The sequence below is a fragment of the Rhinopithecus bieti genome, unplaced genomic scaffold (assembly GCF_001698545.2).
Source record: "Rhinopithecus bieti isolate Rb0 unplaced genomic scaffold, ASM169854v2 scaffold_24996, whole genome shotgun sequence".
Classification (NCBI taxonomy): domain Eukaryota; kingdom Metazoa; phylum Chordata; class Mammalia; order Primates; family Cercopithecidae; genus Rhinopithecus; species Rhinopithecus bieti.
Genome location: NW_016811678.1, coordinates 644,169 through 655,845, shown reverse-complemented (window position 1 = coordinate 655,845; position 11,677 = coordinate 644,169). Strand labels below are relative to the sequence as shown.

At 50.9% G+C, this 11,677-nt stretch overlaps 1 protein-coding gene and 1 pseudogene across 1 annotated transcript; both read right to left on the bottom strand.

Annotated features, from left to right (window-relative positions):
• Window positions 1-1,379: 1,379 nt before the first annotated feature.
• Window positions 1,380-2,146, bottom strand: LOC108543842 (putative uncharacterized protein FLJ44672; annotated as a pseudogene).
• Window positions 2,147-2,281: 135 nt separating this feature from the next.
• On the bottom strand, window positions 2,282-9,131 carry LOC108543841 (putative uncharacterized protein FLJ46235). Its single transcript, XM_017894648.1, has 4 exons — window positions 9,096-9,131; window positions 3,082-3,227; window positions 2,978-3,026; window positions 2,282-2,914 (listed from the first exon to the last, which is right to left on the bottom strand). The coding sequence occupies exons 1-4, from the start codon at window positions 9,129-9,131 to the stop codon at window positions 2,504-2,506; spliced, it is 642 nt and encodes a 213-aa protein (XP_017750137.1). The 3' UTR covers window positions 2,282-2,503.
• Window positions 9,132-11,677: the final 2,546 nt, after the last annotated feature.

Genomic DNA, 11,677 nt, shown 5'->3' with positions numbered 1-11,677 from the left:
GGGCCCGGAGAGGGTGGCTGAAAACAGTTCTGGGCCTGGACAGGATGCCGAGAGGCAAGAGCTGGGCCCGTAGAGGCTGCCAAGAGGCAGGAGCTTGGCCTGAGGTGGTCACACTGAGACAAGAGCTGAGCCTGGGGGACATCCACTGGGAAGAGGCAGAGGCCATGCCTCCAGGGGCCAACGACAGGCAGGAGCTGGGCCTGATGAGGCCAACTTCAGGACACTTTGGGCCTGCACAGGCCATCGGTGGGAGGCAGGAGCTGGGCCTGCAGGGGCTGACTTGAGAAAGTCTTGGGCCGGGAGACGCCATTGGGGTGGGTGCGAGCTGGGCCTGGAGAAGTCACCGTGAGGCATGAGCTGGGCCTAGAGAGGCCAGTGTAAGGCAGGAGCCGGGCTTGTTGAGGTTGCTGGGAGGCCGGCAGGAACGTGGCCAGGGAAGGCCGCTGTGAGGCAAGATCTGGGCCTGGGAAGGCCACTGCAAGGCAAGAGCTGGGCCTGGAGATTGGGACCGGAGAAGGTTTCGGGCCTACCAAGGCTACCAGGAGCTGGACAGGAGCCGAGTCAAAAGAGGCTGTTTGGAGACAGAGGCTGGGCCTGTAGGCACAGCCGCGAGAGAGAGCTGGGCCTCTAGAGGAGGCTGGGAGGCAGCCACTGGGCCGCAGGAGGCTGACTTGGGCCTGGGGAGGCCGCCACAGGGGAAAAGTTGGGCCTAAAGAGACTGTTGTGAGGGACGAGCTGGGCCTTAAGAGGCCATCGGAATGCAGGAGCCGGGCCTGCGGAGGCCGCCAAAGGGCAGGAGCCTGGCTTGCAGAAGCCCGCGGTGAGTCATGAGATGAACCTAAGGAGGCCATTGGGAGGCAGGAGCCGGGCCTGTGGAGGCTGCTGAAGGGCAGGAGCCTGGCCTGTGCAAGGCCGCAGTGAGGCACGAGATGAGCCAAAAGAGGCCATCGGGAGGCAGGAGCTGGGCTTGTCGAGGCTGCCACCAGGCAGGGGGAAACATGGCCTGGGGAGGCCGACGCGAGGCAAGAGCTAGGCATGGAGAGGCTGTTGTCAGGCAGGAGCTGGGCCTCTCCAGGCCACCAGGGAGCCAAAGGTGGGGCCTGGAAGGCCTGACTTAGAGGAGCCTGGGGCCTACAAAGACTGCCAGGAGCTGGGCAGGAGCTGGGCTGAGCATGGTTGTTGTGAGGCAGGAGCTGGGCCAGCAAACGCCGCCGGGAGGGAGAGCTGGGCTGGGAGAGGCTGGCTGGAAACCGTTCTGGGCCTGGAGAGGATGCCGACAGGCAAGAGCTGGGCCCGTGGAGGCTGCCAAAAGGCAGTTGCTTGGCCTGAAGTGGCCACGCTGAGGCAAGAGCTGGGGCTGGTGGGTCCACTGGGAGGAGTCAAAGGCCGTGCCTCCAGGGGCCAACGACAGGCAAGAGCTGGGCCTTGTGGGGCTGGTTTGAGAAAGCCTTGGGCCGGGAGACGCCATCGGGGTGGGCAGAAGCTGGGCCTGGAGAGGCCAGTGTGAGGCAGACGCCGGGCTTGTTGAGGTTACCAGGAGGCCGGCAGGAACGTGGCCAGGGAAGGCTGCCATGAGGCAAGAGCTGGGCCTGGGGGTGGTCCACTGGGAGGAGGCAGAGGCCGTGGCTCCAGGGGCCTACTACGACAGGCAGGAGCTGCGCCTGGCGAGGCCGACTTCAGGACACTTTGGGCCTGCGCAGGCCATTGGCGGGAGGCGTTGGGCCAGGAGACGCCATCAGGGTGGGCGGGAGCTGGGCCTGAGAGGCCACCGTGAGGCATGAGCTGGGCCTAGAGAGGCCAGTGTGAGGCAGGAGAAGGGCTTGTTGAGGCTGCTGGGAGGCCAGCAGGAACGTGGTGGCCAAAGAAGGCCACCGTGATGCAAGAGCTGTGCCTGGGAAGGCTGCTGCGAGGCAAGCGCTGGGCCTGGAGATCTGCACCAGAGGACGTTTCGGGCCTACGAAGGCTGCCAGGAGCTGGGCAGGAGCCGAGTCAAAAGAGGCTGAAGACAGAAGCTGGGCCTGTAGGCGCAGCCACAAGAGAGAGCTGGGCCTGGAGAGGAGGCCGGGAGGCAGCCACTGGGCCGCGGGAGGCCGATTTGGGCCTGGAGAGGCCGCCACAGGGGAAAAGCTGGGCCTAAAGAGACCATTGCGAGGGACAAGCTGGGCCTAAAGAGGCCATCGGGACGCAGGACCCGGGCTTGCAGAGGCCCCTGAAGAGCAGGAGCCTGGCCTGCAGGAGGCCACGGTGAGGCATGAGATGAGCCTAAAGAGGCCATCGGGAGGCAGGAGCTGGGTGTGTCGAGGCTGCCACCAGGCAGGCAGAAACATGGCCAGGGGAGGCTGACACGAAGCAAGAGCTTGGCCTGGAGAGGCCGTTGTCAGGCAGGAGCTGGGCCTCTCCAGGCCGCTGGGGAGCCGAAGGTGAGGCCTGGAAGGCCTGACTTAGAGGAACCTGGGGCCTACAAAGACTGCCAGAAGCTGGGAAGTAGCTGGGCCGAACGTGGTTATTGTGAGGCAGGAGCTGGGCCGGCAGAACGCAGCCAGGAGGGAGAGCTGGGCTCGGAGAGGCCGGCTGAAAACAGTTCTGGGCCTGGAGGGGATGCCAAGAGACAAGAGCTGGGCCCGTGGAGGCTGCCAAGAGGCAGGAGCTTGGCCTGAGGTAGCCACGCTGAGGCAAGAGCTGGGCCTGCGGGGTCCACTGGGAGAGGCAGAGGCCGTGCCTCCAGGGGCCGACGACAGGCAGGAGCTGGGCCTGGCGATGCCAACTTCAGGATGCTTTGGGCCTGCACAGGCCATCGGCGGGAGGCAGGAGCTGGGCCTGGAGGGGCCGACTTGAGAAAGCCTTGGTCCAGGAGACGCTGTTGGGGTGGGCAGGAGCTGGGCCTGGAGAGGCCACTGTGAGGTAGGAGCCAGGCCTAGAGAGGCCAGTGTGAGGCAGGAGCTGGGCTTGTTGAGGCTGCCGGGAACCCAGCAAGAACTTGGCTGGGGAAGGTGGCCATGAGGCAAGAGCTGGGCCTGGGAAGGCCGCTGCGAAGCAAGAGCTAGGCCTGGAGATCTGGACAGGAGGAGGTTTCGGGCCTACCAAGGCTGCCAGGAGCTGGGCAGGAGTCGAGTCAAAAGAGGCTGTTTGGAGGCAGGGGCTGGGCCTGCAGGCACAAGCACGAGAGAGAGCTGGGCCTGGAAAGGAGGCCGGGAGGCTGTAGCTGGGCTGCGGGAGGCCGACTGGACCTGAAGAGGTCACCAAAAGGGAAAAGCTGGGCCTAAAGAGGCCATTGTGAGAAATGAGCTGGGTCTAAAGAGGCCATCAGGACGCAGAGCTGGGTCTCTGCTGCAGAGGTTGGCGAAAGGCAGGAGCCTGGCTTGGTGAGGTCGTGGTGAGGCATGAGATGAGCCTAAAGAGGTCACTGAAAGGTCGGATCTGGACCTGTCAGGACATGGCGCTCAAGTGGTTATGTGAGCCATGGGGAGGGGCTGTAAACACAAATGAAGTTTCCCCTCACTTGTCCGCTGCTCCTCTCCAGCTCTGTGGCCCTGTGGTGGAGACCCCTGCTCAGGTGCATTCGAAAGGATCCATCCCATGCCATTCTTTAGAGTCATCTTACTGCCGCAGTGGTGAAGCATAACATCTGTTAGCTTGCATGGAACATGCCTCGGCTGGCATTTCATCACAATCAAAAGTAAGTGGTAGCTTGAGTCACTGTGAGGTTAATTCCTGGAAATCACCAGCATCCCATGTCCCATTGGCAAGAAGCTTAGCACTGCTCCTTGGATAACCAAACCTATGCTCAAATCCCATCTGTGTGGGTCTATTTCCTGGTACCCTTCCTAGCATCAATTGTGTATTTCTAGGAGCCCAATCAGAAAATATAAACCACTCAAAAGTTTAAACTGAATGGGTACGGTGGCTCACACCTGTAATCCCAGCACTTTGGGAGGCCAAGGCGAGTGGATCGCTTTGAGCTCAGGAATTGAGACCAGCCTGGGAAACATGGTGAAACCCTGTCTCTACAAAAAGCACAAAAATTAGCCAGGCGTGGTGGCACATACCTGTAATCCCAGTTACTTGGGAGGCTGAGGACGGAGAATTGCTTGAGCCTTGGAAGTGGAAGTCGCAGTGAGCAGAGATTGTGCCTCTGCACTCCAGCCTCGGTGACAGACTGAGACCCAGTACCAAAAAAAAAAAAAAGTAAATTTAAAATAAAAAGTATTAATTATAACACAGGATCAGCATAATGAGCGACACACTAGCACAAACTACAGACAACTCTGGAGAATACAAAACTAGCAGAGGCCAGGCATGGTGGCTCATGCCTGTAATCCCAGCAATTTGGGAAGCCTAGGTAGGAGGACTGCTTGAGGCCAGGAGTTGGAGACCAGGCTGGGTAACTTAGTGAGACCCTGTGTCTACAAAAAAAAAAAAAAAAAAAAATTAGCCAGGTGTGGTGGTGGTGCACACCTGTAGTTCCAGCTACCTGGGAGTCTAGGGTGGGAGGATCCCTTGAACCTGGGAAGTCTAGGTGGCAGTGAACCAAAATCATGCCACTACACACTAGCCTGGGTGACAGAGTGAGAACCTGTCTTACGGGAGGGGAGTGGAGGGGAAGTGAAGGGAAGGGAGGGGAGGGGAGAATGCCAATCCCCCTATGAGACTCTCCTCTTGTCCTGCCCTCTCTGGAACCTCACTTGTCAGTTCTTCCTCCCACCTCCCTGTACCTTTAACCTATCCCCTGCTTTTAGCTCCTTCCCACCAGCATTTAGATTACTCAAATTTCTCCTATTTTAAAAAACTCTCCCTAAACTCAGTGTGTCCCCTGCTTTAGGTCTCCAGCACACCCACTGAGCCATCTGCTCCCCCTGGTGCCTTCTCCATACAGCAGCCTGAGCCATGTCTCTAATACATGAATCTCATCACGTTACTCCCCTGTGTACATCACTCTTTGGGATTAAGTCCAAACTCCTTAACAGCCCCTGCTCTGGCCTGCCTTGCAAGGCAGCCTCACTGCTTACCCCTCTCCATTTTACCTGCCATGGAGTCCAGCTGAGCCTCATCTGCCCCCTGAATGCCCACTCTCACTCCTCTGGGAGCCTCTGAAGTGGGTGATGCCCTCTGCTTAGAATATGCTTCCCCTTAAACCTCTACTCTCTTCCTGGCTAGCTTTGGCTCCTCTGTCACTTGTCTGCTTTAGCACCACCTCCTCCTGGAAGCCTTCCTTGACTCCCCTGATTCTCAGGAGCACGGGAAGCGAGGTGCTCCTCCCATAAATGAATGGAGATGAGGGAGTGTGTGTTATTCATGTTCAATTCACCAGTGCTTAGTTCAGTACCTGGCACAAAATAGTCACTGTGGTGGCCAAAGTAATGACCCACCCCCCATCAACTGCTCATGTCCTATGTTACACTGCCCAATTACATAGGAATGGGAAATTAAGAGTGCAGATGAAATTAATGTTGCTAATCAGCCGACCTTAAAACAAGATTATCCAGCAGTATCTGGATGAGCCCATGTAATTACAAGGGTTCTTTAAATGTGGAAGAGGGAGGCAGAAGGTTAAGAACCAGAGACGGTGGGCACAATGGCTCATGCCTGTATTACCAATACTTTGGGAGGCCAAGGCAGGAAAATCCCTTGAGTGCAGGAGTTCAAGGCCAGCCTTGGCAACATAGCGAGGCCCCATCTCTACAAAAAAAAAAAAATTAAAATTCACCGAGTGTCATGGTGCTAACCTGTAGTCCCAGCTACTGGGAAGGATGAGGTGGGAGGAGGCTCCCACTTGAGCCTGGGAGTTTGAGGCTACAATGAGCCATGATTGGACCACTGAACTCCATCCTGGGTGACAGAGCCAGGTCCTGCTTCTAAAGAAAAAAACAAAAGGACATTGGAATCAGGGTCCCTTCCATCCTAAGATGCCTACAAGGCATCTCTCTCTGCAAACGAGTAAACATCATCCTCCAACTCCTCACAGAGTGGAGCAGCAGGAAAACTCCCTCACCTCATTTCTGTGCTGCTTGGGAGGCCTGGACAGCTCAATAACCAGCTCCTTGCTGATGAACCAATCGGGAAATGGCTCGAGTTGAGCTAAGGAGAATTTGGTTCCTTCTTTTGGTTCTCAATAGGCAGGGTAGGGCCAGGCATGGTAACTCATACCTGTAATCCTTGCACTTTGGGAGTCCAATGTGAGTGGACTGCTTGGGGCCAGGAGCTCAAAACCAGCCTGGGCAACACAGCAGGACCCAGGTGGCACACACCTGTGGTCCCTACTACTTGGTAGGATGAGGTGGGAGGACTGATCACTTGATCCCAGGAGTTTCAGTCTGCATTGAGCCATGATCATACCAGGCACTCCAGCCTGGCTGACAGAGCCAGACCATGTCTCAAAACGTAAAGGAGACTATAGGCAGGCAACAACACATCTGGTTAATTTTTAAATATTCTGTAGAGATTAGGTCTTGCTAGGTTGGTCTAAAACTCCTGGCATCAGGCCGGACATAGTGGCTCATGCCTCTAATCCCAGCACTTTGGACAGCTGAGGCGGGGGGATCACCTGAAGTCAGAAGTTTGAGACCAGGCTGACCAACAAAGCAAAACTCTGTCTCTACTAAAAATACAAAAATTAGTCGGGCAGTAGTGGCGTGTACCTGTAATCCCAGCTACTCAAGAGGCTGAGGCAGGAAAATCGCTTGAACCTAGGAGGTGAAGGCTGCAGTCTGCTGAGATTGCACCACTGCACTCCACCCTGGGCAACACAGTGAGATTCTGTTTCAAAAACAAATGAACAAAACCTCCTGGCATCAAGAGATCTTCCTGTCTCAACATCCAAATGCCCTGGGATTATATTTTTTGTTTACTATAATTGAAAACACTTGCTCTTATACTACTTTAAGGTACAAAGCAAAAAAAAAACAGATAATAACAAATGTTGGTGAAGACCAGGAACAGTGGCTCAGCCTGTAATTCCAGAAGTTTGGGAGGCTGAGGTGGGCAGATCACTTGAGGCCAGGAGTAAGAGACTAGCCTGGGCAACATGGTAAAACCCCATCACTGCAAAAAAATATAAAAATTAGCCAGGCATGATGGCATGTACCTATAATTCCCAGCTACTCAGGAGGTTGAGATGCGAGGATCATTTGTGCCTGGGAGGTCAAGGCTTCAGTGAACTGTGATGGCGTCACTGTGCTGCAGCCTGAGAGACAGAGCAAGCCCCTGTGTGGAAAAAAAAAATAATGTCACTAAAGATGTGGAGGAATTGGAACCCACATACATTACTGGTGGGAACATAAAATCGTGTAACCACTTTGTTTGGGTATTTTTCTTGTCTATTTTAATTGGATTTTTTTTTTTTTTTTTTTAAATCAAGACAGGGTCTCACTGTCTTGCCAAGGCTGGTCTTGAACTTGTGGACTCAAGCCATAGTCTCAACTGAGCCTCTTGAGTAGTGGGGATTATAGGTGTGAGCCATTGCACCCAACTGGTGTAGTCACTTTAGAAAACAGTCTGGCAGTTTCTCAAAAGGCTAAATGTAAAATATAATGTAACAGTTTCACTCCTAGGCATATATCCCAGAGAAATCAAAATACATATCCACACAAAAACTTGTACAGCAATCTTCACAGCAGCATAATGGCCAATACGTGGAAACAACCCAAATGTCCACCAACTGATAAATGGATCATCAAAATGCAGTGTGTCTCCACCATGGAATATTATTCAGCCATAGAAAAAATGAAATACTGATTCACCCTATGACATAAAGGAACTTTGAAAACATTGTGCTAAGAGGGAAAAAAGCCACAAAAGAACACCTATTGTACAATTCTATTTGTCCAGATCAGGTAAACCTATAGTGACAGAAAATGAATCCATGGTTGCCTAAGGCTGGGGGCAAAGGCAGGTTGGGGGAGTAGGAGGTAATGGCTAAGGGGTGCAGATTTCTCTATAGAGTAATGAACGGTTCTAAAAGTGACTGTGGTGATCAATGCACAGCTCTGTGAATATTCTAAAACATTCTGAATTACAGATTTCGATAAATAAATTGAATGGTATGTGAATCATATTTTAATAAAGTTATTATTTAAAAACATAATAATAAGGGGCTGGGCACAGGTGGTCATGCCTGCCTGTAATCCCAGCACTTTGGAAGGCTGAGGCAGGAGGATCACTCGAGGTCAGGAATTTGAGACCAGCCTGAGCAACCTACCAAGATCCCATCTCCACGAAAAAAAAAAAAAAAAAAACCATAAAAAATTAGCTGGGCGTGGCGGCACACGTCTGTAGTCTCAGCTACTTGGGAGACTGAGGTGGGAGGATTGCTTGAGCCCAGGAATTTGCGGCTGTAGTGAACCATGATCATGTCACTGTACTGCAGCCTGGGACACAGAGCAAGACCTTGTCTCTAAAAAGGAAAGAAAAGAAATGCAAGTTTTTGTCACTTTGTGAGTATAGCCAAGTTTGAGGAGAAGTAGACAAGAATAAAAGAGGACTGAATAATGAGAGTTTAAGTGGCTGGTTAGGCTCAGTTGCTAGCAAAGTGGCTTCTGAAAAATTCATTAGTAAAGCTATAGCTCTAGGGACAGTCATGCAGTCAAACAATGAATGCTAAATTCATTACAAATGCCCATGGTCTTTCTTTACATGCCTTCTAGTGAAAAATTCCTAAGTGCCTGAATAGCAAATCTGCAATGATAGTGGCTGTTTATTAAACACTACAAAAAAGAATGACAAAGTGATTCATGATAAAGAAGCTCTAATTTTGCATTTGTTCAAGTACTGATTAGGTTTAACCAATATGAAACCAATCTTGGATAAAGTGCAAACAACATAATTTCATTTTCTCATTCACAATTTCATTTTCTCACTATCAAAACTGATTAGGTAGTCTAATGTCAATTCTGATCTTATTAAAAACTCATCAGATAAAAAATTATGGAATGATGAAACCATTAAGATGTTACAACCTGTTCCAAGGAGAATTCCAAAACCCACACATATCTGAGACCATCAAGTATGAGGAAATATATTTGATTACTATAATTAAAATAAACTGATTATATAGCCAACAATAATTGGGCAGGGGTATCCTCATCCACAGCCACACAAACCCAATCAACGTGGCTATGCAGTTGCAAGGCCTCCATAGCCTAGAAGGGACTGGTCTGACTTGAAATTTCATTTTATTTGTATTTGTATTTTGAGACAGGGTCCCACTCTGTCACCCAGGCTGCAGTGCAGTGGTAAAATCATAGCTCACTGCAGCCTTGTTTAACTGAACTCAAGAGATCATCCTGCCTCAGCTTACCTCTACCTGGGAATAAAAGCAAGTGCCACCATGCTAGGCTATTTTTTTTTTAAATTTTTCTAAAGAGAGAAGTCTTGCTATGTTGCCCAAGCTGGCTTCAAACTCCTAGCCTCAAGAGATCTGCCCACCTCAGCCTCCTGAGTAACTGGGGCGACAGGTACACAGCACCATGCTCAGCTGTATTTATTTTACTTTATTCAATTTCTTTATTTTTGTAGAGAGGAGGTCTTGCTATGTTGCCCAGGCTGCTCTCAAACTCCTGGGCCTTAAAACACACACTCCCATCTCTGCCTCTCAAACTGTTGGAACTATAGGTGTGAGCCACTGCACCTGGTCTGACTTGAGATTTCTTTCATCTAGCATCCTTTACTTGGTAGGATTGGGAAAGGAAGCAGTGTTTTTAAAAATTACTTAATAATTCAATTAGAATCAAGCTCAACCTTGACTCCTGCCTTATCTCACAGCCCCCATCCAGTCTCTCAGGAAATCCTATTGGCTGACTTCAACATCTATCCAGGTTCTGACCATCTCTCACCACAGCCATGACCCTGGTCAGGACCACTACCATCTCCTACCTGGATGCTGCCACAGTTTGGCCCCCATGCTTCTACCCAAATCTTCCCACAGTCTTTCTCAACTCAGCAGCCAGGGGTTGCTTTTAAATCAGGAGACAGATCATGTCGCTTCTCTACTCAGAACGCTCCTGCAGCTCCCATTTCAGTCAGAGTAAAAGTCCAAGCCTCAGCAATAGCCTCCCACGGCTTACACAATCTATACTGATCACTGCCCAGCAACTCTGGCCTCCTCCCTTACTTCTCTCCCTCTCTCTCTCTGCTGCACTGGCCTCCTTCCAGAGCCTTGGACTCACCAGGGAGTTTCCTAATGCCTTTATCCTGTTGATTCAGCCTACAGTGCTCTTCCCTCAGCACCTTGGCCAGCTCCATCACCTGCTTCAAGCTTTTGCTCAATTTTCACTTACGAGGTCAACCCTCATCACTCTATTTTTCCTTCCTTCCTCCCTCCCTCCCTCCCTCCTTCCCTTCTTCCTTCCCTCCCTCTTTTTTTCTTTCTCTCTTTTCTCTTTCTTTCTTTCTTGAAAGAGGGTCTTGTTCTATTGCCCAGGCTGGAGTATAGTGGCTCAATCACAGCTCACAGTAACCTCAACCTCCCAGACTTAAAACAATCCTCCCACCTCAGCCTCCCTAGGAGCTGAGACTACAAGTGCATGCCACAACATCTGGCTACTGTTTTTTTTTTTTTTTCAATAAGAAGTCTCACTACGTTACCCAGGCTTGTCTTAAATTCCTGGGCTCAAGCGATGCTCCCATCTCAGCCTCCCAAAGTGCTGAGATTACAGGTGTGAGCAACTGCCCCTGGCTCATGTTCATTTCTTCTTGCTGCTGCAACAAACTACCCTACATTTAGTGTCTTAAAACACCACAAATCTACCCTATTATAGTTCTGGGAACCAGAAGCCCAAACTAGGCCTATTAAGGCTAAAGTCAAGGTGTAAGAGGGGCTGCATTGCTTCTGGAGGCTCTAGAGAGAATGTGCTCCCTTGCCTTTTCCAGCTTCTAGAAGCCACCCCATTCCTTGACTCACCTTGAAGATGGCCCCGACTCCATCTTGAAGGCCAGAACTGCAACATCTTCAAATCTCCCTCTCTGACCTCTTCTTCCATCATCACATCTTCTTCTCTATTTCTGAGAACTAACGAAATATTATGCTTGATGTTACTGTGATCACCACACCTATTCCAAACTATTTGACAAGGACAGTGATGCATGATAACATCAAAAGATTAGAAACTGTAATGAGATCTCTCGGGCAAAATGCCATACAAGCAAATTACTGTCTCTCCAAAGCATTTCCCCCACACTTAATTCACCATTCCCTGAACAAAATGTGCCATCTTCATTGTGCAGGTCTTTACAGTGCTGGTTTCCCTGCCTGAGCAGCTCACTCCATCCCATCCCTCCACCTCCCCCTTCCCTCCCCACTCTCATACAAGTCTTGCTCATCTTTCAGGACCCGGCTTCAATGTCACCTTAACTGGAAGCTTCTCTCACCCTCCAGAAGTGCTTTCCATGCATTTGATGCATGCACTCTTATTTGATCATTTTTTAGTTATAGTCCAAGTCTTTTTGTACCTGAATAGAATGTTGCTCAGTCAGTCGCTTCTGGAAGCTTCTCTCACCCTCCAGAAGTGCTTTCCATGCATTTGATGCATGCACTCTTATTTGATCATTTTTTAGTTATAGTCCAAGTCTTTTTGTACCTGAATAGAATGTTGCTCAGTCAGTCGCTTCCTGGACTCTGAAGTCTTTCATGGTAGATTCAGCTGGAAGTGACAAAAAGACCTTCTTTAAAAAAAAAAAAAAAAAA